Source organism: Theropithecus gelada, chromosome 19, assembly GCF_003255815.1.
Source record: "Theropithecus gelada isolate Dixy chromosome 19, Tgel_1.0, whole genome shotgun sequence".
Lineage (NCBI taxonomy): Eukaryota > Metazoa > Chordata > Mammalia > Primates > Cercopithecidae > Theropithecus > Theropithecus gelada.
In genome coordinates, this window is record NC_037687.1 from 5,689,860 (window position 1) to 5,717,792 (window position 27,933).

General features: G+C 48.3%; 1 protein-coding gene across 1 annotated transcript in view; it reads left to right on the forward strand.

The window, feature by feature from the left end:
• Positions 1-74: 74 nt before the first annotated feature.
• CATSPERD (cation channel sperm associated auxiliary subunit delta) overlaps positions 75-27,933 on the forward strand; it is a 62,634-nt gene continuing 34,775 nt past the window's right edge. Inside the window, exons 1-9 of the mRNA XM_025367511.1 lie at positions 75-238; positions 3,692-3,746; positions 6,514-6,590; positions 9,487-9,559; positions 13,441-13,555; positions 16,381-16,448; positions 19,306-19,419; positions 24,321-24,404; positions 26,490-26,640. Of these exons, the coding sequence (XP_025223296.1) occupies positions 75-238; positions 3,692-3,746; positions 6,514-6,590; positions 9,487-9,559; positions 13,441-13,555; positions 16,381-16,448; positions 19,306-19,419; positions 24,321-24,404; positions 26,490-26,640 (901 nt within the window). The remainder of the gene's footprint in view (positions 239-3,691; positions 3,747-6,513; positions 6,591-9,486; positions 9,560-13,440; positions 13,556-16,380; positions 16,449-19,305; positions 19,420-24,320; positions 24,405-26,489; positions 26,641-27,933) is intronic.

The following is a 27,933-nucleotide window of genomic DNA, read 5'->3' on the forward strand; positions in this document are numbered from 1 at the left end:
GCGCATGCTCAGGGTTCAGGCGGAGCGCGAGGCTACCGTGCGCTCAGGCCTGCTCCCGGGACTCATTGGTGCGCATGCGCAGGCTTCAGTCTGCACATACTCGGACTGTGCAGCGACTCCCGGTGGCAGTTGAGGGGCAGTGGTGGCGGCGGAGGGCCAAGTCGATGCTGATGTTGATGCTGGTGGCGGCTGTGACCATGTGGCTCCGACCGCTGGTCACAGCTCAGCCGCTCTGCCGGTGGGGTTGCCCTCCTGGGGCTGGGGTGCTCCCGGGGGTCGGGAGGGTGCTGGTTCATCTTGGAGCCGAGGCCTGCTCCCCAACCTCTCTGAGGTTCCCGTTTTACTCTTTTTAGGAATCGAACTTGACGCCTCGCTCACCCTATTCCACCCCACCCTCCCAGCCCGATATTAAGCCCTCCCACTTTTTTTTGGAGACGGAGTTTTTGCTCTATTGCCCGGGGTGGAGCGCAGTGGGGCGATCTCGGCTCACTGCAACCCCCGCCTCCCAAAGTGCTGGGATTGCAGGCGTGAGCCACCGCGCCCAGCCTTACCCAGCACATTTTGAAATTTCAGTAAATGTTAGGTTAGTGGATACTCCAACCTGCCATGGGGACCAGTTGCTGAAACTCCGTTCCTGCCCTCAGGGAACTCCCACCTGGACTAAACTGTCACATTCAGTAGGGACCTGTGAGCTGTATTCTTAGGGTGTATGGTCTCATTTGATGTTTACAGGAAGATTCCTAGAGTAATGATTCCTTAACCTTATTTATTTATTATTATTATTATTTTGTACAGATGGGGTCTCACTGGCTGGGCACAGTGGCTCACACCTGTAATCCCAGCACTTTGGGAGGCGGAGGTGGGCAGATCACTCACTTGATGTCAGGAGTTCCAGACCAGCCTGGCCAACATGATGAAACCCCTGTCTCTACTAAAAATACAAAAATTAGGCGGGATTGGTGGCAGGTGCCTGTAATTCCAACTGCTTGGAAGGCTGAGGCAGAAAAATCGCTTGAATCCAGGAGGTGGTGGTTGCAGTGAGCCGATGTCTCACGCCAGCCTGGGTAACAGAGGGAGATTCAATCAAAGAAAAAAAGGGGGGAGGCCGGGCGCGGTGGCTCAAGCCTGTAATCCCAGCACTTTGGGAGGCCGAGACGGGCGGATCACGAGGTCAGGAGATCGAGACCATCCTGGCTAACATGGTGAAACCCCGTCTCTATTAAGAAATACAAAAAACTAGCCGGGCGAGGTGGCGGGCGTCTGTAGTCCCAGCTACTCAGGAGGCTGAGGCCGGAGAATGGCGTGAACCCGGGAGGCGGAGCTTGCAGTGAGCTGAGATCCGGCCACTGCACTCCAGCCCGGGCGACAGAGCGAGACTCCGTCTCAAAAAAAAAAGGGGGGGCATGGGTCTCACTGTTTTGCCCAGGCTGGTCTTGAACTCCTAGGTTCCTGTGAACCTCCTGCCTCAGCCTCCCAAAGTGTTGGGATTACAGGTGTGAGTCACCCACGCCCAGCCATACCCTTATTTTTTTATTATTATTTTTTGAGATGGAGTCTTGTTCTTGTTGCCCAGGCTGGAGTGCAGTGGCACGATCTAGGCTCACTGCAACCTCCGCCTCCCAGGTTCAAGCAATTCTCCTGCCTCAGCCTCCAGAGTAGTTGGGATTACAGGCACCCGCCACCACTTCCAGCTAATTTTTTGTGTTTTTAGTAGAGATGGGGTTCCACCATGTTGGCCAGGTTGGTCTCGAACTCCTGACCTCGTGATCCGCCCAGCTTGGCCTCCCAAAGTGCTGGGATTACAGGCGTGAGCCACCGCGCCTGGCCAATACCCTTATTTTATAGCTATAAAAGCATAATTAAGAAAATTAAAGACACCCTTACCTAACAACACATAGCTAGTAAGTGGGGAGAAAGATTTTCCAGTGAAATTTACTAATAGGATTTGTCTCGAGGTCTGAAAAGATGGATTATATCCAGTTCTCTTATTTCCCCACACAGGCTCTTAAAGAATGGTCCTCGGACCAGCAGCATCAAGATCACCTGATAATTTATTGTAATTGCTTAGAAATGCAGTTCCCTGGACCTACTGAGTCGGGGACTTGGCAGTGGGACCCAGCAAACCGTGGTTTGTTGAAGGGGTGGCCTGCCCCTCCACACCTGTGGGCGTTTCTCGTTAGGTGGAACGAGAGACTTGAGAAAAGAAATGAGACACAGAGACAAAGTATAGAGAAAGAAAAAGTGGGCCCAGGGGACCGGCGCTCAGCATACAGAGGACCCACACCGGCACCGGTCTCTGAGTTTCCTTAGTATTTATTGATAATTATCTTTACCATCTTAGAAAAAAGGGACGTGGCAGGATAATAGGATCATCAGAGGGAGAAGGTCAGCAGTAAGACATATGAATAAAGATCTCTGTGACATGAATAAGTTTAAGGAAAAGTGCTGTGCCTTGATATGCATATGCAAACATCTTCATAAACCTTTTTAGTGCATAAAGAGCAGCATTGCTAGCAAGTCCCACTTTTCGCCCTAAGGCGGTTTTTCTCCTTTCTCAGTAAACAGAACATACAATCGGGTTTTACACTGAGATGTTCCATTGCCCAGGGACGGGCAGGAGACAGATGTTTTTCTCTATCTCAACCGCCAACAACCGCCAAGAGGCCTTCTTTCCTCTTGTACTGGTCCTCCTCAGCACAGACCCTTCACGGGTATCAGGCTGGGGGACGATCGGGTCTTTCCCTTCCCACGAGGCCATATTTCAGACTATCACATGGGGAGAAACCTTGGACAATACCTAGCTTTCCTGGGCAGAAGTCCCTGCGACCTTTGGCAGTGTACGTGTCCCTGGGTACTTGAGATTAAGAGAATGGTGATGACTTTTAACCAGCAAGCTGCCTTCAGGCACTTGTTTAACAAAGCACACCCTGCACAGCCCAAAATCCTTTAAACCTTGAGTCACCACAGCACATGTCTCTTGCAAGGACAAGGTTGGGGGTAGGGTCACAGATTAACAGCATCTCAAATACAGAACAAAATGGAGTATCTTATGTCTACTTCTTTCTATATAGACACAGTCACAGTCTGATCTTTCTTTTCCCCACAGTTTTTCAAGACCACCTCCCCGCCCCCTGCAACCCCAGTGATTCTGATGCATATTCAAGATTGAGCACCTCTGCTGTAAACTATACCATCCTTCCAGTCACCACACACTCTCTTAAGGAGCCCTGAATACTTTGTTGCGGGACTTCATAATCTTCCTCAACTGGGGTCTGTGAAGGAGCCTTTAGAAATTCTCAGCTGGCCGCGGTGGCTCACGCCTGTAATCCCAGCACTGCGGGAGGCCAAGGCGGGCAGATCATGAGGTCAGGAGATCGAGACCATACTGGCTAATACAGTGAAACCCCAACTCTACTAAAAATAGAAAAAATTAGCCAGGCGTTGTGGCGCATGCCCGTAGTCCCAGCTACTCGGGAGGCTGAGGCAGGAGAATCACTTGAATCCGGGAGGCGGAGGTGGCAGTGAGCCGAGATTGTGCCACTGCACTCCAGCCTGGACGACAGAGTGAGACTCCGTCTCAAAAAAAAAAAAGAACAGATACTTTAGGGTTAACCCTGAGGTGGCTGAGTAGGAGGAGTCATGCTGAATATTCAATAAAAATTGACAGATGGTCTTTCTTGTCACCTTCTAGTGCTCGCACAGTGAGGACAGGAAAAGTGTTTAATGTCACGCAGGACGTTCAAGGGGTATGTGGTTCCACACTTAAATTCATCCTTCACTTTTATCTAATTACAAGACCAGAGGTAACACTTCCTTGTATTTCTTGGGTGCCAGTGTTGTCAGGCATTTAAGATCATTACTCAGTCTTTTTTTTTTTTTTTTTTTTTGAGAGGGAGTTTCACTGTGTCGCCCAAGCTGGAGTGCAGTGGCGCGATCTCGGCTCACTGCAAGCTCCGCCTCCCGGGTTTACACCATTCTCCTGCCTCAGCCTCCCGAGTAGCTGGGACTACAGGCGCCCGCCACCACGCCCGGCTAGTTTTTTTTTTTTTTTGTATTTTTAGTAGAGACGGGGTTTCACCATGTTAGCCAGGGTGGTCTTGATCTCCTGACCTTGTGATCTACCCGCCTCGGCCTCCCAAAGTGCTGGGATTACAGGCTTGAGCCACCGCGCCCGACCTCATTACTCAGTCTTTTTTTTTTTTTTTTTCTTTTGAGATGGAGTCTTGCTCTGTCGCCCAGGCTGGAGTGCAGTGGCCCGATCTCAGCTCACTGCAAGCTCCGCCTCCCGGGTTTACGCCATTCTCCTGCCTCAGCCTCCCGAGTAGCTGGGACTACAGGCGCCCGCCACCTCACCCGGCTGGTTTTTTGTATTTTTTAGTAGAGACGGGGTTTCACCGGGTTAGCCAGGATGGTCTCGATCTCCTGACCTTGTGATCTGCCCGCCTCGGCCTCCCAAAGTGCTGGGATTACAGGCTTGAGCCACCGCGCCCGGCCCACTCAGTCTTTACAATTCATTCCCCTTTGAAGTAGGGATTAATCTTCCCCATTTCACGAGAAACAAGTTTAGAGAGATGAAGTCATCCGAACAGCACCAAGAGGAAGAAGTGGGAATAGAACTAAGATGGTCTTGAGTTTTTATCGAGTGTTCTGTTTACTTCTCTCTCAGGAGATTTCATGTTTTGAGACAGGGTCTTGCTCTGTTGCCCAGGTTGGAGTGCAGTGGCGCCATCTCGGCTCACCATGACCTCTGCCTCCCTGGCTCAAGCGATTCTTATGCCTCAACCTCCCTAGTAGCTGGAATTACAGGTGTGTGCCACCACGCCCAGCTAACTTTTGTATTTTTGTAGACAAGGTTTTGCCATGTTTTCCAAGCTGATCTCGAGCTCCTGGACTTCAGTAACCTACCTGCCTCAGCCTCCCAAAGTGCTGGGATTACAGACGTTCGCCACTGTGCCCAGCCTTGATAGGAGATTTTAAAATGCAGAGTAACAGTAGAAGCAAACCCTGTTACTTTGTTTACCTCATATAGTGTCACAGGAAATGTCAGTTTACTTCATGCTTAAAATGCATGAAGAAAAAATATTCTGTCAGTTCAAATTCGTTTCCTATTGACAAAATTGCATAATTTCGGCCAGGTGAGGTGGCTTATGCCTGTAATCCCAGCACTTTAGGAGGCCGAGGCGGGTGGATTCCTGAGGTCAGGAGTTCAGGACCAGCCTGGCCAATATGGTGAAACCCCGTGTCTACTAGAAATACAGAAATTAGCCAGGCGTGGTGGTGGGCGCCTGTAATCCCAGCTACTCGGGAGGCTGAATCAGGACAGTTGCTTGAACCCAGGAGGCAGAGGTTGCAGTGAACCAAGATTGCGCCACTGCACTCCAGCCTGGAGTGACAGAGCAAGACTGTCTCAGAAAAAAAAAGAAAAAAAAAGAAAAAAAAAAACTGCATAATTTCACAAATGGTGTCAGCATTTTGAAACAATCTTCAAGTGACTGGTTTCTAACATGTTAATATTTATCATTCTCTGGCCTTTCAAATAACTAATCATCTGTAAACAAATAGTAACATGTATAAGTATGAGATGTGATATGAATAATTATCCTGTTAATTAATTAATTATTTTTATTTTTTTCTGAGACGGAGTTTTGCTCTGTCGCCCAGGCTGGAGTGCAGTGGCGCAATCTCGGCTCACTGCAACCTTCACCTTCCGGGTTCAAGCGATTCTCCTGCTTCAGCCTCCCAAGTAGCTGGGATTACAGGCGTGCACCACCACACCCATCTAATTTTTGTATTTTTAGTAGAGATGGGGTTTCACCCTGTTGGCCCTGCTGGTCTCAAACTTCTGACCTCGTGATCCACCTGCCTCGGTCCCCCAAAGTGCTGGGATTACAGGGGTGAGCCCCTGCAGTTGGCCTGAAATTTTTAAATTTTTAAATTATCATTTCTTTTAGAGACAGGTCTCTCTTTGTTGCCTAGGCTGTAGTGCAGTGCTGAGATCATAGCTCACTGCAGCCTACAACTGGGCTCAAGCCATCCTCCTGCCTCAGGCTCCCCAGTAGTTGGGACTACAGGCATGCACTACCATGCCCAGCTAATTTTTATATTTTTTATAGAGATGTGGTCTTGTTAAGCTGCTCAGGCTGGTCTCAAACTCCTGGCCTCAAGGAATCCTCCTACCTCAGCCTCCCAAAGTATTGGGATTACAGATATGAGCCACCGCACCTGGCCCACCCTGTGAATTTAAAAAAAACTGTTTATTTGGACATAATTACATATTTGCAGCAAGTTGCAAAAACAGTACAGGGAGGTCCCAAACCCTTCTGCCAGCTTCCCCCAGCAGTCACATCTGACATGATCATAGTACAAGGTCAAAGCAGGAAAATGACATTGGTACAATCCACCTACCTAATTCAGATTTCACCCTTTATGTTGATAATGGTGTGTATTAAAAATTATTTCTACCAGCCGTTTATGGTTATTGATATTATTAAGATTTTGTGATTATCTCTCTAGGACCACTTGTATTTTCGATCTACAACAACACGCTTGATTAAACATCCTTGCAAGAAAAATATAGCACTGTATCTAGGGTAAGCGGCAATTTTATGTACCGTTACCTTCCTTTTAAATTAAATCTTTAGATTTGTCCTCATTCATTCATTCAACAAACATTAAAGAAGACGGCTCTGCCATGTGTTGCTAGGTGCTGGCCTGTAGGGAGTCCATAGTCAGAGGCTGGAATTGGAGGAAGGGAGATGAAGAGATCAGCCAGGAAATAAAAGAACTGCAGTATAGTGTGGTACCACCTGTCAAAGATGCTTGGTACAAGCACTGTTAGGATGCCTCAGGAAAAAATGCCTAGGAAATTTCCACTGGGGAGTCGATGACAAAACTGGGTTTTGAAGGATGAATAGGAGCTCACTAGGATGGTGGGAGCAGCCAGATGTGTATGGGCTTAGAGCAGAACATTCAAAGGAATGAAAACACCATGCCCAGCATGCACGTGAGTTCGTAAGGGTAGCAGGTTAGGAAACCAGGTATGTCCACCATGCCAAGATGCTCACCCTCACCCTGAGGGCAGTGGAGGATGTGGGGCTGCATGACTCCTGTTTGTATTCAAGACATTAGTCTGGCAGCATCAAAAAGGGGACCGGAGGCCAGGTGCAGTGACTCATGCCTATAGTACCAGCACTTTGGGAGGCCAAGGCAGGAGGATCACTGGAGGATCGCTGGAAGCTAGGGATTCAAGACCAGCCTGGGAATGTAGCAAGATCCCAGTGTCTACCAAAAAAAATAAATAAATAAATACAGAAAATTAGCTGGGGTGGGCTGGGCACGGTGGCTCACCTCTGTAATCCCACCACTTTGGGAGGCCGAAGTGCGGGGATCACGAGGTCAAGAGATCGAGACCAGCCTGACCAATATGGCGAAACATCTTCTCTACTAAAAATACAAAAATTAGCTGGGCGTGGTGGCACCCGCCCATAGTCCCAGCTACTTGAGAGGCTGAGGCAGGAGAATCACTTGAACCTGGGAGTTGGAGGTTGCAGTGAGCTGAGATCGCACTACTGCGCTCCAGCCTGGCGACAGAGTGAGACTCTGTCTCAAAAAAAAAAAAGAAAGAAAAAGAAAATTATCTGGGGTTGGCAGTGTGCACCTGTAGTCCCAGCTACTTGGGAGGCCGAGGTAGGAGGTTTACTTGAGCACAGGAGTTCAAGGGTGCAGTAAGCCATGAACACACCATTGTATGCCGTCTGGAGGACAGAGACCGTCTCTGTCATCAGCAGCTCTTTTACAAATCATATAATTATATATATAAATATAATTATATATATAATTTTATAATTACAATAATAAAACGTAATTATGGCTGGGAGGCTGAGGCAGGAGGATTCCTTGAGCCCACAAGTTCAAAACCAGCCTGGATAACATAGTAAGACCCATCTCTCTCTCTCTCTTTTTTTCGTTTTTTTTTTTTTTTCCCGAGATGGAATCTTGTTTTGTTGCCCAGGCTGCAGTGCAGTAGCGCAATGTCGGCTCACTGCAACCTCCACCTCCTGGTTTCCAGCGATTCTCCTGCCTCAGCCTCCTAAGTAGCTGGGACTACAGGTGTGTACCACCACGCCCGGCTAATTTTTGTATTTTTAGTAAAGACAGGGTTTTTACCATGCCGGCCAGGCTGGTCTCAAACTCCTGACCTCAGGTGATTCACCCACCTGGGCCTCCCAAAGTGCTGGAATTAACAGGCATGAGCCACTGCACCCAGCCATCCCTCTCTCTCTCTCTCTTTCTCTCTTTTTTTTTTTTTTTTTTTTTTTTTTTGAGACGGAGTCTCACTCTGTCACCCAGGCTGGAGTGCAGTGGTAGGATCTCAGCTCACTGCAAGCTCCGCCTCCTGGGTTCACGCCATTCTCCTGCCTCAGCCACCTGAGTAGCTGGGACGACAGACGCCCGCCACCTTGCCCGGCTAGTTTTTTGTATTTTTTTAGTAGAGACGGGGTTTCACCGTGTTAGCCAGGATGGTCTTGATCTCCTGACTTCGTGATCCGCCTGTCTTGGCCTCCCAAAGTGCTGGGATTACAGGCTTGAGCCACCGGGCCTGGCCTCTCTTTTTTTTTTTCAAAGGCTATTATGAAAAATACCATTCATGAGGGCAACAAAGACTTTAAAAGGAATAGGAATTAACTCAGTAATTCTTTTTCTTTTTTTTTTTTTTTTTGAGACAGGGTTTTGCTCTTGTCGCCCAGGCCAGAGTGCAGTGGCATGATCTTGGCTCACTGCAACCCCTGCCTCCCAGGTTCAAGCAATTCTCCTGCCTCAGCCTCCTGAGTAGCTGGGATTACAGGTGTGCACCACCACACCTGGCTAATTTTTGTGTGTGTTTTTAGTAGAGATGGGGTTTCAGCATGTTGGCCAGGCTGATCTCGAACTCCTCTAACCTCAGATGATCTGCCTGCCTTGGCTTCCAAAGTGCTAGGATTACAGGCATAAGCCACCGCACCTGGCCAACTCAGTAATTCTTATCTGTTGAAAACCATAAAATTTATTGGGGAGTTGGGGGAAGAGATCTGGATAATGAAATGATATACCATGTTCATGGTTGTTTTCCTATTTAAAAGTTTCCTATATGAAGGAACAAATTGTTTCTTTCTTATATATACATTCCTGATCTAAAACTATTTACTTTAGTGGAATTAGAGCCATATAAATTATAAAACCAAAGTCCATCCTGTCACTCAATGTACATTTTATATAGTTTTATGTTTGATGTGTTCACACATTTAAACTATTATTTCTATTATTTCTGGAAGTCAAATACCTGGACAACAGAGGTTTATTTATGCAAAATAAGCAAATTATATCTAAATGACTCCTGGTTACAATACAAATTTTGTTTGAGTGGAAACATTTTAGAGTACTTCTATTGTCTTTTTTCTTTCCTTGCGTGACATTATCCTAATTTAACTCATTCATTATTTATTTCAGAAAACAAGTTTTTTTCACAACAGATAACTTTGAGACTAGTCTCCTTCCATTTACCATCCCTACATCAATGCAGGTAGTTATTTTACGGAACGATCTGAAGGATGCTAGTATAAGTAATACTCAGGGGAAAATACAGATCAGAAATATCAGAGTAGTCTGTTCTTGTTAGTTTAGAGGTTTATTTTACAATGTTCCTGTTAAAGACGTTAAGGGCAATTTCTAAGCCTAAAGAGGGCTGGTTGCCGGGCGTGGTGGCTCACGCCTGTAATCCCAGCACTTTGGGAGGCCGAGGCAGGTGGATCACCTGAGGTCGGGAGTTCAAGACCAGCCTGACCGACATGGAGAAACCCCGTCTCTACTAAAAATACAAAATTAGCCGGGGTGGTGGCACATGCCTGTAATCCCAGCTACTCGGGAGGCTGAGGCAGGAGAATCGCTTGAACTGGGCAGGCGGAGGTTGCGGTGAGCCGAGATCGTGCCATTGCACTCCAGCCTGGGCAAAAACAGTGAAATTCTTGTCTCAAAAAAAAAAAAGAAGGGCTGGTTTTATTCTGCCTCTACTACCAAAATAGACTTTTTATTCCTGGAAAAGAAAAAAGAGTCGATGTAGGTGGTCTTCCTTACATTGGTGATATTATAAATAGATAGGTGGGATGGTATCTTACTTTACAGGCAGTAATTTCAAGACTTCCCTTGGTCAGGTACAGTGGCTCATGCCCGTAATCCCAGCACTTTGAGAGGCTGAGGCGGGCAGATCACGAGGTCAAGAGATTGAGACCATCCTGGCCAGCATGGTGAAACCCCGTCTCTACTAAAAATACAAAAATTAGCTGGGCATGGTGGCACAGGCCTGTAGTCCCAGCGACTTGGGAGGCTGAGGCAGGAGAATCGCTCAAACCCAGGAGGTGGAGGTTGTAGTGGCCCGAGATTGAGACACTGCATTCCAGCCTGAGCGACAGAGGGAGACTCTGTCTTAAAAAATAACAATAATAAAATAAATAAATAAAAAATAGAGGCCGGGCGCGGTGGCTCAAGCCTGTAATCCCAGCACTTTGGGAGGCCGAGACGGGTGGATCACGAGGTCAGGAGATCGAGACCATCCTGGCTAACACGGTGAAACCCCGTCTCTACTAAGAAATACAAAAAAAAAAAAAAACTAGCCGGGCGAGGTGGCGGACGCCTGTAGTCCCAGCTACTCGGGAGGCTGAGGCCGGAGAATGGCGTGAACCCGGGAGGCGGAGCTTGCAGTGAGCTGAGATCCGGCCACTGCACTCCAGCTTGGGCGACAGAGCGAGACTCCGTCTCAAAAAAAAAAAAAAAAATAGATAGGTGGGATGGTATCTTACTTTACATGCAGTAATTTCAAGACTTCCCTCAGTCAGGCACAGTGGCTCATGCCTGTAATCCCCATACATTGATTGGCCAAGACAGGAGGATCATTTGAGTCCAGGAGTTCAAGACCAGCTTGGGCAACATAAGGAGACCCCTGTCTCTACGGAAAAAAAGTAAGAGCCCCCCAAATTGTCCTAAATCAAAGCAGGAAAACCACACCCTTAGTGAATGTTTGAGAAATTATACCATCGACACCTATGCTAAATAAAGTTTTGGGCTGGACGTGGTGGTTCAAGCCTGTAACCCCAGCACTTTGAGAGGCTGAGGTGGGCAGATTGCTTGAGCCCAGGAGTTCAAGACTAGCCAGGGCAACATGACGAAACTCCAAGTCTATAAGAAATTTTTAAAAATTGGCCGAGTATGCTGGAGTGGTGGTGCATGTCTGCTGTTCCTGCAACTCAGGAGGTTGAGTTGGGAAGATTGCTTGAGCCAGGAGCTGGAGGTTGCAGTGAGCTATGATTGTGTCACTGCACTCCAGCTTGAGTGGCAGAGCGAGACTCTGTCTCAAAATCAATAAATAAAAATAAAGGTTTGTCAATTATCGACATACCAATATTTCTCCTAAAAGCAACACTTAACAGTTAACGCTAGTCATTCATCATTTATACTTTAGGCTTTGTCCTCCAAGAAGGTTTTGTTTTGTTTGTGTGTTTGTTTGATTTTGTGGTTTTTGTTTTTTGAGATGGAGTCTCCCTCTGTCACCCAAGCTGGAGTGCAGTGGCGCGATCTCAGCTCATTGCAACCTCTGTCTCCTGGGTTCAAGCAATTCTCCTGCCTCAGCCTCCCGAGTAGCTGGAATTACCCCAAAAATTAGCCACCACGGCCGGCTAATTTTTGTATTTTTTAGTAGAGACGGAGTTTCACTATGTTGGCCAGGCTGGTCTCAAACTCCTGACCTCAGGTGATCTGCCTTGTTCTCCCAGGGTGCTAGGATTACAGGCATGAGCCACCACGCCCAGCTTCAGGGAAGATTTTTATAAAGGAAGAGGAGATGGAATGAATTGAGGCATCTGAGGGCATCCAAGACCAGCTTCAACTGGGTTCTAGCTGGCCCCAAGATACACAGTTCCCAGTATCTGAGAACCAACCAACTATTGCTGGCATAAGTGGTGTTTTTGTTTTGTTTTGTTTGAGATGGAGTCTCGCTCTGTGGCCCAGGCTGGAGTGCAGTGGCGCGATCTCAGTTCACTGCAACCTCCACCTCCTGGGTTCACGCCATTCTCCTGCCTCAGCCTCCCGAGCACCTGGGACTACAGGTACCGCCACCACTTTTTGTATTTTCAGTAGAGACGGGGTTTCACCCGGCTAACTTTTTGTATTTTTAATAGAGACGGGGTTTCACCATGTCAGCCAGGATGGAAAATGGTGTGGTTTTTTTGTGTTGTTTTTGTTTTGTTTTGTTTTTGCTTTTTGAGACCAAGCCTCTGTCACCTAGGCCGGAGTGCAGTGGTGCGATCTTGGCTCACTGCCACATCTGCCTCCTAGGTTCAAGCGATTCTCATGCCTCAGCCTCCCGAGTAGCTGGGATTACAGGCATGTACCACCACACCTGGCTAATTTTTTTGTATTTTTAGTAGAGACGGGGTTTTGTCATGTTGGCTGGCTAGTATTGAACTCAACCTTGAGTGATCCGCCTGCCTTGGCTTCCCAAAGTGTTGAGATTACAGGCGTGAACTACCACGCCCGGCCATAAATGTTTTTTTCTTTTCTTTCTTTTTCTTTTTGTTTTCAAGATGGAGTTTCGCTCTTGTTGCCCAAGCTGTAGTGCAATGGTGTGATCTTGGCTCACTGCAACCTCCGCCTCCCGGGATCAAGCGATTCTCCTGCCTCAGCCTCCCGAGTAGCTGGGACTACAGGCACCTGCCACCATACTCAGCTAATTTTTGTATTTTTAGTGAAGACAGGGTTTTACCATGTTGGCCAGGCTGGTCTTGAAATCCTGACCTCTGCTGATTCACCTGCTTTGGCCGCCCAAAATGCTGGGATTACAGGGGTGAGCCACCGCACCTCGCCTCCTTTCTTCTCTCTCTCTCTCTCTCTCTCTCTTTCTTTCTCTCTTTCTCTCTTTCTCTCTGTCTCTCTCTCTCTCTCTCTCTTTCTCTCTCTCTCTCTTTCTCTCTCTCTCTCTTTCTCTCTCTCTCTCTCTCTCTCTCTTTCTCTCTTTCTCTCTTTCTCTCTTTCTTTCTTTCTCGGAGTTTTGCTCTTGTCACCAGGCTGGAGTGAGCCGATCTCGGCTCACTGCAACCTCTGCCTCTTGGGATCAAGCGATTCTCCTGCCTTAGCCTCTGGAGTAGCTAGGATTACAGGCACCTGATGCCACACCTGGCTAATTTTTGTATTTTTAGTGGAGACAGGGTTTCACTCTGTTGGCTAGGCTGGTCTCGAACTCCTTACCTCAGGTGATCTACCTGCCTTGGCCTCCCAAAGTGCTGGGATTACATGCAAGAGCCACCGCGCCTGTCTATAATTTTTTTTTTTTCAATGCATGTCTAGAAGTCTGGATTTCTGAATCAGTGTTTGAAAAGATGGTCTCATTGATATCATTCCTATGAAAACTTTCAGGTCGGCGTTCCAGAAGTGACATCAGCACATTTTACTGGTTCATTTTTGCTGTTAGTAGTGAATCATAAAGTCTATACTTATGATTATGAAAGCAATTCTTGGAACTTGTCTTTAGGTATGTACATTTTGTATTTTTAAATTTTGTTTGAGTGTAGCCAACATGAGACAAGAGGGTATTAGTGTTGGAAGTATAAGTGATGCTCCTACTCGGATGTCAGCCTCAGGACATAACTTTGTCCTTTCCAATCAAAATCAAAATTGGCCTGGGGCCCCATCCATAGATGGGGAACCTAGTGTTCCCATCGTGCATTGTAGTCATAAGCCACAAAAGGTGCTTGGACTGATTGAAACCAACAAGAGGCATTGGCCAGGTGTGGTAGCTCACGCCTGTGATCCCAGTAATTTGGGAGTCTGCGGCAGGCGGATCGCTGAGGTCAGGAGTTCAAGACCAGCCCGACCAACATGGCGAAACCCGGTCTCTACTAAAAATACAAAAATTAGCTGGGCATGGTGGTGTGTGCCTGTAATCCCAGCTTCCTCTGGAGGCCGAGGCAGGAAGATCCCTTGAGCCAAGGAGGTGGAGGTTGCAGTGAGCTGAGAATGGGCCACTGCACTCCATCCAGCCTGGATGACAGAGTGAGACTCTGTCTAAAAAAAAAAAAATTCGGCCGGGCGCGGTGGCTCAAGCCTGTAATCCCAGCACTTTGGGAGGCCGAGACGGGCGGATCACGAGGTCAGGAGTTCGAGACCATCCTGGCTAACACGGTGAAACCCCGTCTCTACTAAAAAATACAAAAAACTAGCCGGGCGAGGTGGCGGGCGCCTGTAGTCCCAGCTACTCGGGAGGCTGAGGCAGGAGAATGGCGTAAAAACCCGGGAGGCGGAGCTTGCAATGAGCTGAGATCCGGCCACTGCACTCCAGCCTGGGCGACACAGCGAGACTCCGTCTCAAAAAAAAAAAAAAAAAATTCGAGAGACATCAGCGGCTCTTGGTGATGGATTGGTGTGGGAGGGCCAGGGAAAGCTGAGGATGACCAGTAGATGTCTGGTAACCGAGCTGGGTGATGAGCATTGTCCCTCGCACACCCTTCACATGAGGGGTAGGGGACGGTAGAGAAGGTGAGCTTTGTGAAGAGGGAGAAAGACGAGGACCCTGATGCGGGAGGAAAGAAGATGTGAAAAGTGAAGATGAGGCAAATATTAGCTTTAGAAAAGAAGAGGATCGCTTGAGCCCAGGAGTTCAAGTCCACCCTAGGCAACAGAGCAGAATGCCATCTTTACAAAAAAATTTCTTTTTCTTTTTCTTTTTTTGGAGATGGAGTCTCACTCGGTCCCCCGGGCTGGAGTACAGTGACCCAATCTCGGCTCACTGAAACCTCCGCCTCCTGAGTTCAAGCGATTCTCCTGCCTCAGCTTCCTGAGTAGCTGAGGTCACAGGCACCCACCACCATGCCTGGCTAACTTTTTGTTTGTTTGTTTGTTTGTTTTGAGACAGAGTTTCACTGTTGTTGCCCAGGCTGGAGTGCGATCGATCAATCTCGGCTCATCGCAACCTCCGCCTCCCGGGTTCAAGCAATTCTCCTGCCTCACCCCCTCTCCCGAGTAGCTGGGATTACAGGCATGTGCCATCACGTCCGGCCAATTTTTTTTTTTTTTTTTTTTTTTTTGACAGAGTCTCGCTCTGTCGCTAGGCTGGAGTGCAGTGGCACAATCTCAGTTCACTGCAACTTTCACCTTCCGGGTTCAAGCGATCCTCCTGCCTCAGCCTCCCTAGTAGATGGGACTACGGGCATGTGCCACCATGTCAGCTAATTTTTGTATGTTTTTAGTAGAGATCGGGTTCCACCATGTTGGCCAGGATGATCTCGATCTACTGACCTCATGACCCCCTCGCCTTGGCCTCCCAAAGTGCCGGGATAATTGGCGTGAGCCACTGTGCCTGGCTAATTTGTGTTTTTTTGTTGTTTTTTTTTTGAGATGAAGTCTCGCTGTGTAGCCCAGACTGGATGGAGTGCAGTGGCACGATCTCAGCTCACTGCAAACTCCGCGTCCCGGGTTCACGCCATTCTCCTGCCTCAGCCTCCCAAGTAACTAGGACTATAGGCGCCCGCCACCACGCCCGGCTAATTTTTGTATTTTAGTTTCACTGTGTTAGCCAGGATGGTCTCGATCTCCTGACCTCGTGATCTGCCTGCCTCGGCCTCCCAAAGTGCTGGGATTACAGGCGTGAGCCACCGCACCTGGCCTAATTTTGTATTTTTAATAGAGACGGGGTTTCTCCATGTTGGCCAGACTGGTCTTGAACTCCCGACCTCAGGAGATCCACCTACCTCTGCCTCCCAAAGTGCTAGGATTACAGGTGTGAACCACCGAGTCCGGCCAACTGGGGACAGTTCTGTCTCCCAGAGGACACTTGGCAATGACGTTTTTGGCGTCAAGACTAGAGGAAGGTGCTACTGGCATTAAGTGCGTAGATATATAGATGCTAAAAAGCATCCTACAATGCATATGAAACTCCTCACAAGCGAGAACCATCTGTTCCCAAATTTCGGTAGTGTTGAGGTTGAGAAACCCTATTCTGAACTTTTCTCCAGGCTGGATGCGGTGTCTTATGCCTGTAATCCCAGTACTTTGGGAGGCTGAGGCGGGTGGATCACTCAAAGTCAGGAGTTTGAGACCAGCCTGGCCAACATGGCGAAACCCCGTCTCTACTAAAAATGCAAAAATTAGCCAGGCGTGGTGGTGGGCATCTGTAATTCCAGCTCAGGAGGTTGAGGCAGGAGAATTGTTTGAACCTGGGAGGTGGAGGTGGCAATAAGCCACCACTGCACTACAGCCTGGACCACAGAGGGAGACTCTGTCTCAAATAAATAAGTAAATAAACTTTTCTCCAAACTTCAGGGAAATCATAAACATTTCAAAATTATATTTTCTTTTCAGGTATAAAACACCCAGTTACACATGTTTCTGGTGATAATTGTTGTTATACTGGAAGTTTGTTTTGTGTGGTAAGTACAAGTGTATAATTGTTCATTTTTTTGCTCCCCTCTGAACACAAATAATCATGAGTAGAAATAAAGGCTGGGCGTGGTGGCTCACACCTGTAATCCCAGCACTTTGGGAGGCCGGGGCAAGAGGATTGCTGAAGCCCAGGAGTTTGAGACCAGCCTGGGCAACATAGTGAAACCCCATCTCTACAAAAAATAAAATAATTAGCCTGGTGTGGTGACATGTGCCTGCAGTCCCAGCTACGGCAGGAGGGTTGCTTAAGCCCAGGAGATCGAGGCTGCAGTGAGCCATGATTACGCTACTGCACTTCAGCCTGGGCAACAAGCGAGACTCTGTCAAAAAAAAAAAAAAGACGTGGGCACGGTGGCTCGTGCCTGTAGTAATCCTAGCACTTTGGGAGGTCAAGGTGGGTGGATCACCTGAGGCCAGGAGTTTGAAACCAGCCTGGCCAACATGGCAAAACCCTGTCTCTACTAAAAATACAAAAAATTAGCCGGGCAGGGTGGCGTGTGCCTATAATCCCAGCTACTCAGGAGGCTGAGGCAGGAGAATCGCTTGAGCCTGGGAGGTGGAGGCTGCAGTGAGCCGAGATCGCACCATTGCACTCCAGCCTGGGTGACAAGAGTGAAACTCCGTCTCAAAAAAAGAAAGAAAGAAAAAGAAATAAGGACAGTGTAAGGCTTGAGACTGGGTCTCAAGAACTTGGTCAGTGTCATTTCCTATGGGCTCAGAGCACGGCTGGGAGATGGAAAAGGTTTGGGGGATGTTTTCAGATCCACCGGCTGACACACGGTAAATACATCCATCTATAGTTGACCTTTGAACAATGTAGAGGTCAGAGGTACCACCCTCCACCCCACACCGTTGAAAATCCACAGGTAACTTTCGACTTCCCCAAAACTTAATTACTGGCCAGGTGCGGTGGCTCATGCCTGTAATCCCAGCACTTTGGGAGGCTGAGACAGGCAGATCGCAAGGTCAGTAGTTCGAGACCAGCCTGGCCAACATAGTGAAACACCATCTCTACTAAAAATACAAAAAAATTAGCCAGGTGTGGTGGCAGGCACCTGTAATCCCAGCTCACAAATTCGAGGCTAGCATGGGCAATGTGGTGAGCCCTTTTCAAAATAAAAAAAAAAAAAAAAAAAAAAAAAAGAAAGAAAAAGAAAAAAATAGATAGGTATGGTGGTGTGCACCTATAGTCCCAGTTACTCGGGTAGCTGAGATGGGAGGATGGCTTGAGCCCAGGAGGCACATGTTATAGTGAGCTGAGATCATGCCACTGCACTCAGCTGGGGCGATAGAGCCAGAACTTGTCTCAAAACAAAAATAAACCAAAAAACAAACTTAATTACTAATAGCCTACTGTTGCCTGGAAGCCTTACTAATAACATAAACAGTCTATGACTGTCACCCAGGGTAGAGTGCAGTGGTGCAATCTCAGCTCATTGCAACCTCTGCCTCCCAGGTTTCAGTGATTCCCCTGGCTCAGCCTCCTGGGTAGCTGGGAGTACAGGTACACACCACCACGCCCGGCTAATTTTTAGTAGAGATGGAGTTTCACCATGTTGGCCAGGCTGGTCTCGAACTCCTGGCCTCAAGTGATCCACCTGCCTCAGCCTCCCAAAGTGCTGGGATTACAAGCCTGAGCCACCATGCCTGGCCCTACTTTTTTTTTTTTTTTTTTTTTTGAGACAAGGTCTTGCTCTGTCCCCAGGCTGGAGTGCAGTGTTGCAATTATAGCTCACTGCAGTCTCGAACTCCTGGGCTCAAGGTATTCTCCCACCTCAGTCTCCCAAGTAGCCGGAGTTACAGGCACACACCACTAGGCCTGGCTAATTTTTTTTTCTTTTGAAACAGAGTTTCCCTCTTGTTGCCCAGGCTGGAGTGCAATGGCACAATCTTGGCTTACCGTAACCTCCACCTCCTGGGTTCAAGGGATTCTCCTGCCTCAGCCTCCTGAGTAGCTGGGGTTACAGGCATGCACCACCATGCCCCGCTAATTTTGTATTTTTAGTTGGTCAGTCTGGTCTCGAACTCTCGACCTCCTGGTCCACCTTGGGCTCCCAAAGTGCTGGGATTACAGACGTGAGCTACCATGCCCGGCCTAACTTTGTTTTTTTGTTTTTTGGTTTTTTTACAAGAGATGGGGTTGGCCAGGCACGGTGGCTGACACCTGTAATCCCAGCACTTTGGGAGGCCAAGACGGGCGGATCACGAGGTCAGGAGATCGAGACCACGGTGAAACCCCGTCTTTACTAAAAATACAAAAAATTAGCCTGGTGCAGTGGCAGGCACCTGTAGTGCCAGCTACTTGGGAGGCTGAGGCAGGAGAATGGCGTGAACCCGGGAGGCGGAGTTTGCAGTGAGCCGAGATCACACCACTGTACTCCAGCCTGGGTGACAGAGCGAGACTCCGTCTCAAAAAAAAAAAAAAAAGAGATGGGATTGCATTATGTTGGTCAGGTTGGTCTTGAACTCCTGGCGTCAAGTTATCCACCCGCCTCGGCCTCCCAGAGTGCTGGGATTACAAGTGTGAGCCACCACGCCCAGCCTAACTTTGGTATTTCTTAGGAGAGATGGGGTTTCATTATGTTGGCCAAGCTGGTCTGGAACTCCTGGCCTCAAGTGATCCACCTGCCTCGGCCTCCCGAAGGGCTGGGATGACAGGCGTGAGCCACCATGACTGTTGTGTATCCACTTTTTGGCTCTCAGAAACAGCCCCAACAAATAGTCACATCCAGACATCCAGGTTTTTGTGCGGATGTGAGTTTTCATTTGTCTGGGATAAATGTTCAGGAACGTTACTTGTTGGCATCTTTTTTTCATTCATTCATTCTTTTTTTTTTTTAATAGAATGTCAGTAATTTGGTTTTTGCATATTTCCGTGGAGATCAGATATCCCAGACTTATATATATTATTCTAACACTGGGGGATTCAGTTTTTGGAAGTATCACTATGACGGACAGGTATGTTAAATTTGGTAAGAATGTGAAAATAAAAATATATGTACCTTGTGATTGTAGTAACTGCTGTCAATGGGTGCACGAGGGTTTTTTCCTCTTTTAAGAGTCCAGCTGGGCCAGGGGTGGTGGCTCATGCCTGTAATCCCAGCACTTTGGAAGGCTGAGGCGGGAGGATAGCTTGAGCCCAGGAGTCTGAGACCAGCCTGGGCAACATGGCAAGACCTCATCTCTACAAAAATAAAAATTAAAAATATTAAAAAATTAGGCTGGGCGCAGTGGCTCACGTCTATAATCCCAGCACTTTGGGAGGCCAAGGCGGGCGGATCACGAGGTCGGGAGATCAAGACCATCCTGGCTAACACGGTGAAACCCCGTCTCTACTAAAAATGCATAAAAAATTAGCCAGGCGTGGTGGCGGGTACCTGTAGTCCCAGCTACTCGGGAGGCTGAGGCAGGAGAATGATGTGAACTTGGGAGGTGGAGCTTGCAATGAGGCGAGATCGTGCCACTGCACTCTAGCCTGGGCGACAGAGCGAGACTCTGTCTCAAAAAAAAAAAAAAAAAAAATTAGCCAGGTGTGGTGGCATGTTTTAGTCCTAGCTACTTGGAAGGCTGAGGTGGGAGGGTCACTGGAGTCTGGGAGATTGAGGCTGCAGTGTCTATGATCACACCACTGCTCTCCAGCCTTGGGTTAGGGAAAATTCCAGGTCAATGGAGTCAGCTCAGGAGCCTGGGAAGTTAGAAAGGAGACAAAAAGTTTTAGGTCAGGCAAAATCATGGCACCATTTATGCCGTTTATGTAGTGCTTATAAAAAGCTAGTGACAGGCCAGGTGCGGTGCCTCACACATGTAATCCGAGCACTTCGGGAGGCCAAGGTGGGTGGACCATTTGAGGTTGGGAGTTCAAGACCCGCCTGACCAACATGGAGAAACCCCTCCTACTAAAAATACAAAAATACTAAAAATACAAAATTGGCCAGGTGTGACGGCATATGCCTATAATCCCCGCTACTCAGGAGGCTGAGGCATGAGAATTGCTTGAATCCGGGAGGCGGAGGCTGCAGTGAGCTGAGACTGCACCATTGCACTCTGGCCTGGGCAACAAGAGCGAAACACTATCTCAAAAAAGTAAAATATGAAATGAAATGAAATGAAATGAAATAAAATCTAGCCGGGCTTGGTGGCGGGCACCTGTAATCCCAGCTACTCAGGAGGCTGAGGCAGGAGAATTGCTTGAACCTGGGAGGCAGAGGTTGCAGTGAGCTGAGATCATGCCACTGCATTCCAACCTGGGCAACAGAGCGAGACTCCGTTTCAAAACAAAACAAAACAAAACAAAAAAACCCCAAAAAACAAACAAAACAAAACAAAACTCTAGTGCCCAGCTGGGTAGGGGTACGGTGGCTCACACCTATAATCCCAGCACTTTGGGAGGCTGAAGGGGGTGGATCACTTGAGTCCAGGACACTATGTTGGGCACTATGTTGCCCAGGTTAAATACCAGCCTGGGCAACATAGTGAAACCTTGTCTCTACCAAAAATACAAAAATTAGCCGGGCAAGGTGGTGCATACCTGTAGTCCCAGTTACTTGGGAGGTTCAGGCAGGAGGATTGTTTGAGCCTGGGATGTGGAGGTTGCAGTGACCCAAGATAGCGCCATTGCACTCCAGCCTGTATGACAGAGTGAGACCTGTCTTTAAAAAAAAAAAAAAAAAAAGCTAATGCCCTAGTAAAGGCAACATATTAATTTATGACACATCCACATGCCCACCTGAAGACTCGTGCCATCAAGTTCATCACCATGCTCACTTTACAGATGAGAAAACTGTAGTGGGTTGAACCAGTGTCCCCAAAATTTATGTCAACCTGGAACTGCAGAATTTAACTGTCTTTGGCATTTTTGCTGCTGTAACAAAATGTCTGAGACCGAGTAATTTATAAAGAACAGAAGTTTATTTGTCATGGTTGTGGAGGTTGGGAAGTCCAAGATCAAGGTGCCAGCAGGGTTGCTGTCTGGTGAGGGCTGCACTCTGCTCCCAAGATGGCGCCTATGCTGGGGGGTCCTCTGGAGGGGCAAAAGCCACATCCTCACACAGCAGAAGGCAGAAGAACCAACAAACTGTGCTGCCTTCAACCCAGAGCTCTTTTATAAGGATGCTCATCCCAAAGACCACGCCTGTTTATAATACATTGGGGATTTCAGCATGAATTTTGGAGGGGACACCGTCATTCCAACCATCGCAGTAAACTGACTTGGAGGTAGGGTCTTTGCAGATGTAATCAGTTAAGCTAGGATGCGGTCACATTGAAATCAGGTGGCCTTCAAATCAAATGACTGCTGTCCAGGCGAGGTGGCTCAGCCTGTAATCCCAGCACTTTGGGAAGCGGAGGGGGGCAGATCACTTGAGGTCAGGAGTTCAAGACCAGCCTGGCCAACATGGTGAAACCCCGTCTCTACTGAAAATGCAAAAATTAACTGGGCGTGGCGGCGCATGCCTGTAATCCCAGCTACTCGGGAGGCTAAGGCAGGAGAATCACTTGAATTTAGGAGGTGAAGGTTGCAGTGAGCCCCAGATCATGCCACTGTGCTCCAGCCTGGGTGACAGAGTGAAACTCTGTCTCAAGAAAAAAAGAAAAAAGAACAAACAACACAAAAAAGAACACCTAGCATCACTAAAATCCCCAATTATTACTAAAATAGCCTTTGTGTGTGTGTACACGTGTGTACGTGTGTGTGCGTACATGTATGTGTGTACGTGTGTGCGTGCATGTATGTTTGTGTGTACCTGTGTGTGCACCTGCATGTATGCTTGTGCGTGTGGTGGTGAAATTGTTTTTATCATGGACATTTCAAGAGGAGAGGTTACCTCAGAGAATAGTTGAGCTCAGCATTGCTATAGCCACGATAAGAGTCAACCCCTATTGCTATCAATTATGTATATTGATGGCTGGATACAGTGACTCACACCTGTAATCCCAGCATTTTGGGAGGCCGAGGAAGGAGGATCACTTGAGCTCAGGAGTTCAAGACCAGCGTGGGGAACATAGTGAGACCCTCCCCCATTTCTACAAAAAATTGAAAAAGAAATTAGCTGGGCATGGTGGCAGGTACTTGTGATCCCAGCTACTCAGGGGGCTGGAGGATTGCTTGAGCCTGGGAGACTGAGGCTACAGTGGGGTATGATCACGCCACTGCACTCTAGCCTGGGGGACAGAGAGAGACCCTGTTGCAAAAAAAAAAAAAAAGAAAAAGAGAAGAAACTGGCTGGAGTGATGGAGCAAGACCTAGAGTCCCTTCCAGGGCCAGATGGATCTCATAATTCCTAATGGGATAGGTGGAGGGAAGGTCTCGAAGGCGGGTAGAATATTAGATCTCCAAAGCTGTCCACATCCTAATTCGTGGAACCTGTGAATATGGTTCCTGACATAGCAAAAGGAACTTTGCGGATGGGATTAAATTAAGGATCTTGAGGCCAGGCTCAATGGCTCACACCTGTAATCCTAGCACTTTCGGAAGCTGAGGCAGGTGGATCACGAGGTCAAGAGTTCAAGACCAGCCTGGCCAAGATGGTGAAACCTCATTTCTACTAAAAATACAGAAAATTAGCTGGGCGTGGTGACGGGCACCTGTAATCCCAGCTACTCGGGAGGCTGAGGCAGGAGAATGGCTTGAACCTGGGAGGCAGAGGTTGCAGTGAGCCGAGGTCACGCCATTGCACTCCAGCCTGGGCAACAAGAATGTAACTCTGTCTCAGAAACAATCAAGGCCACGTGCTGTGGCTGGTGGCTGTAATCCCAGCACTTTGGGAGGACAAGGTGGGTGGATCATCTGAGGTGAGGAGTTCGAGACCAGCCTGGCCAACATGGCAAAATCCTGTTTCTACAAAAATTAGCCAAATGTGGTGGCAGGTGCCTGTAGTTCCAGCTACTTGAGAGGGGGAGGCCGGGAGGATTGCTTGAACCTGGTAGACAGAGGTTGCAGTGAGCTGAGACTGTGCCAGGCACTCCAGCCTGGGCAACAGAGTGAGACTCCATCTCAAAAAAAAAAAAAAACCAGTCTTAGTCTCTCTCTCTCTCTCTCTCTCTCTCTCTCTCTCTCTCTTCCTCTCTCTCTGTCTCTCTTCCTCTCTCTCTGTCTCTCTCTCTTTCTGTCTCTCTCTTCCCCTCTCTCTCTCTCTCTCCGTCTGTCTCTGTCTCTGCAAGATGTGGGAGGTAGCCAGCTGGGCTGCTATGGAAATCTGTCTCACTATTCCTAGGTGGGGACCTTGATTCATGTTCCAAGTCAGCAGCTAGACACTTTACTGTCCAGCCAACAATCAGAAATGAGGACTCCCAGGCAGGAATGAAAGACTCAGGCATTCTTCTAACAGTCTGGGTCATATCATTTTCTCCAAACACTCACACCAAAGCTGTCTTCTTTCAAGTTTTTGACCCAAGTGTCACATTTCTTTTCTTTTCTTTTCTTTTTTTTTTTTGAGACAAGGTCTCACTCTGTCACCCAGGCTGGAGGGCAGTGGCACAATTGTAGCTCACTGCAAACTCTGCCTCCCGGGTTCAAGTGATTCTCCTGCCTCAGCCTCCCGAGTAGCTGGGATTATAGGCGCCCACCACCACACCCGGCTAATTTTGCGTTTTTAGTAGAGATGGGGTTTCATCATGTTACCAGGCTGGTCTCGAACTCCTGACCTCAGGTGATCCACTGCCTCGGCCTCCCAAAGTGCTGGGATTACAGGCCTGAGCCACCCCGCCTGGTCAAGTGTTGTATTTCCAGAGAGAGCATTATCTTTTTTTTTTTAAAAAAAGACTTTCCTTTGTTGTAATTTATCAGATAATCTGAAGTTAAACCGACAAACACGTGGGTATTGAGATGGATTCATCTGAAGTATTTTCTGTTTGTTTCATAGGCAGAAATCGTCGGGTCTTTAGGTGGAATCTTCCACTTATTTTCTTTGTCGCAGGTGGGGATGCTTGTAGTGCATCAAGGGAAGGTAAGTAACTCTGCAGGGCAAAGAACTACCCAGAGGACCTTTGCCTAAGCCCAGGTTTTCGTTACAACTCACACATTCTTAAACATTTATTTATTTATTTATTTTATTTTATTTTATTTATTTATTTTTTGAGACGGAGTCTGGCTCTGTTGCCCAGGCTGGAGTGCAGTGGCACGATCTCAGCTCACTGTAAGCTCCGCCTCCCAGGTTCACGCCATTCTCCTGCCTCAGCCTCCCAAGTAGCTGGGACTACAGGCGCCCGCCACCACGCCCGGCTAATTTTTTTTGTATTTTTAGTAGAGACGGGGTTTCACTGTGTTAGCCAGGATGGTCTCGATGTCCTGACCTCGTGATCCGCCCGCCTCGGCCTCCCAAAGTGCTGGGATTACAGGCGTGAGCCACCATGCCCAGCCAATAATATATTTTTAACCATTTTAAAATAGTATCATTTCTTTTTTTATTTATGTGAGACTGATTCTCACCGTGTCACCCAGGCTGGAGTGCAGTGGTGTCATCTGGGCTCACCGCAGCCTCCGCCTCCCAGGCTCAAGTGATTCTTGTGTTTCAGCCTCCCGTATAGCTGGGATTACAGGCGCCCGCCACCATGGCCAGGTAATTTTTTTTTTTTTTTTTTGAGATGGAGTCTCGCTCTGTCCCCCAGGCTGGAGTGCAGTGGCACGATCTAGGCTCACTGCAAGCTCCGCCTCCGGGGTTCATGCCATTCTCCTGCCTCAGCCTCCCGAGTAGCTGGGACTACAGGCGCCCACCACCATGCCCGGCTAATTTTGTATATTTTTATAGAGACGGGGTTTCACCATGTTAGCCAGGATGGTCTCGATCTCCTGACCTCGTGATCCACCTGCCTTGGCCTCCCAAAGTGCTGGGATTACAGGCGTCAGCCACCCGCCCAGCCAATTTTTGGTATTTTTAGTAGTGACAGGGTTTCACATGTTGGCCAGGCTGGTCTCGAATTCCTGACCTCAAGTGACCCCCCCACACCCCACGCCCCACCTTGGCCTCCCACAGTGCTGGGATTACAGGTGTGAGCCACTGCACCTGGCCCAATAGTACCATTTCCGTATGTAATCAATATAAACAAGTCATGGATGAGATAGCTTACATTTTTCTGTACTAAATCTTCAAAATGAGGCCAGGTGCAGTGGCTCATGCCTGTAATCTTAGCACTTTGGAAGTCTGAGGCGGGCAGATCATTTGAGGTCAGGAGTTTGAAACCAGCCTGGCCAACATGGTGAAACCCCATCTCTACTAAAAACACAAAAAAATTAGCCCGGCATGGTGGCAGGCGCCTGTAATCACAGCTACTTGGGAGGCTGAGGCAGAAGAATCACTTGAACCTGGGAGATGGAGGTGGCAGTGAGCCGAGATCGTGCCAGTGCACTCCAGCCTGGGCAACAGAGCCAAATTCCATCTCAAAAATAAAATAAAATAAAATAAAATAAAATAAAATAAAATAAAATAAATCTTCAAAATGCATTGAGCATTTGACACTTAGAGTAATTCTCTATTCATCGCTAAATTTTCAATGGTTAAACTGAAATGTGGCCGGGCGCGGTGGCTCAAGCCTGTAATCCCAGCACTTTGGGAGGCCGAGGCGGGCAGATCACGAGGTCAGGAGATCGAGACCATCCTGGCTGACACGGTGAAACCCTGTCTCTACTCAAAAGAATACAAAAAACTAGCCGGGCAAGGTGGCGGGCGCCTGTAGTCCCAGCTACTCGGGAGGCTGAGGCAGGAGAATGGCGTGAACCCGGGAGGCGGAGCTTGCAGTGAGCCCAGATCGTGCCACTGCACTCCAGTCTGGGCGACAGAGCGACAGAGCGAGACTCCGTCTCAAAAAAAAAAAAAAAAAAAAAAAAAAAAACAAAAAAAAAACTGAAATGTAACCCTATCAAAATAATAAAGTTGTATTTAATAAAAATTAAAAAAGAAAGGCAGATCTGTGGCTTCTTTGCTTTCTTTGCTGTCCCCTGCACCGGCTAGCCGGACTCCTCTTCCCTCATTAGGACTCAGTGGGACTCCACAGTAGGGTCTGGGGAGAGGCTGAAAGCTGTCTTTTTCTCCCAGGGCATGTTCAAGTACTCAGACCACCCCCTCAACCGGAGTTTGGGGCTGTCTTTTGACTATAACGGGACTCTCGACATCGTCATCGCCCCCGGCCAGAAAGGCATCCTGCTCCTGTGGTTTGAGAAGAGCCTGTTGTTTTCCCATAATGCAGGTGAGCCCAGGGGCCCAGGGTGGGGCTGCTGCCCAGTGGCCACCTCCAGAGGGGCCGGGTACAGCCTGGATAAAGGGAGGGGAAGGAGCGACCCCTCCACCGCTTGATTTTTTTTTCCTCTTCCATGTTCCAAGTGGACCACAAGCCCATAATCACTCAGTGGATCTCTCTGCGTCCTCGCCAGCTTCCTGGCTTGCAGGATACTTAGGGCCGGGTAGATAGTGACAACTGAAATAAGTGATGGTGACAAGAGTCTCCATCATGGAGGTTTATTCTGCCAGCTTTAGGGCGCATCCCAGAAAAACGCCAGTCAGACACCTCTGAGGCTGCTTTTACAGAGTTTCAGGAGGCTTTGTATTTAACATTTCTTTTTCTTTTTCTTTTTTTGAGACGCAGTCTCGCTCTGTTGCCCAGGCTGGAGTGCAGTGGCGCAATCTCGGCTCACTGCAAGCTCCGCCTCCCGGGTTCACGCCATTCTCCTGCCTCAGCCTCCTGAGTAGCTGGGACTACAGGCGCCCGCCACCTCGCCCGGCTAATTTTTTTTTTGTATTTTTATTTTTTGTATTTTTAGTAGAGATGGGGTTTCACCATGTTAGCCAGGATGGTCTCGATCTCCTGACCTCGTGATCTGCCCGCCTTGGCCTCCCAAAGTGCTGGGATTACAGGCGTGAGCCACCGCGCCCGGGACTACAGGTGCACCACCATGCATAACTAACTTATTTTTTGTAGAGATGGGGTTTCACCTTGTTGCCCAGGCTGGTCCCAAACTCCTGGGCTCAAGCGATCCTCCAGCCTCAGCCTCCCAAAGTGCTGGGATTACAGATGAGAGCCACCAAGCCCGATCTGTTTTATTCCTTATAGTGGTCACCTGTATTAGAAGACATTCCGTTGTGTTCAAGCCACTGGTTGACAAAAAACTCAATGGCCCTCCCTCTGAGCTTGCTGATAGAGAAGACTAATGGGGGTTGGGTTTTCTTTTTTCTTTTCTTTTCTCTTCTTTCTTTTTTTTTTTTTTTTGAGATGGAGTCTGGCTCTGTCACCCAGGCTGGAGTGCAGTGGCGCGATCTCGGCTCACTGCAACCTCCACTTTCTGGGTTCAAGCGATTCTCCTGCCTCAGTCTCCCAAGTAGCTGGGATTACAGGTGCGTGCAACCATGCTCGGTTAATTTTTGTATTTTTAGTAGAGACAAGGTTTTGCCACGTTGGCCAGGCTGATCTCGAACTCCTGATGTCAAGTGATCTGCCCATCTCAGCCTCCCAAAGTACTGGGATTACAGGCATGCACCCCTATGC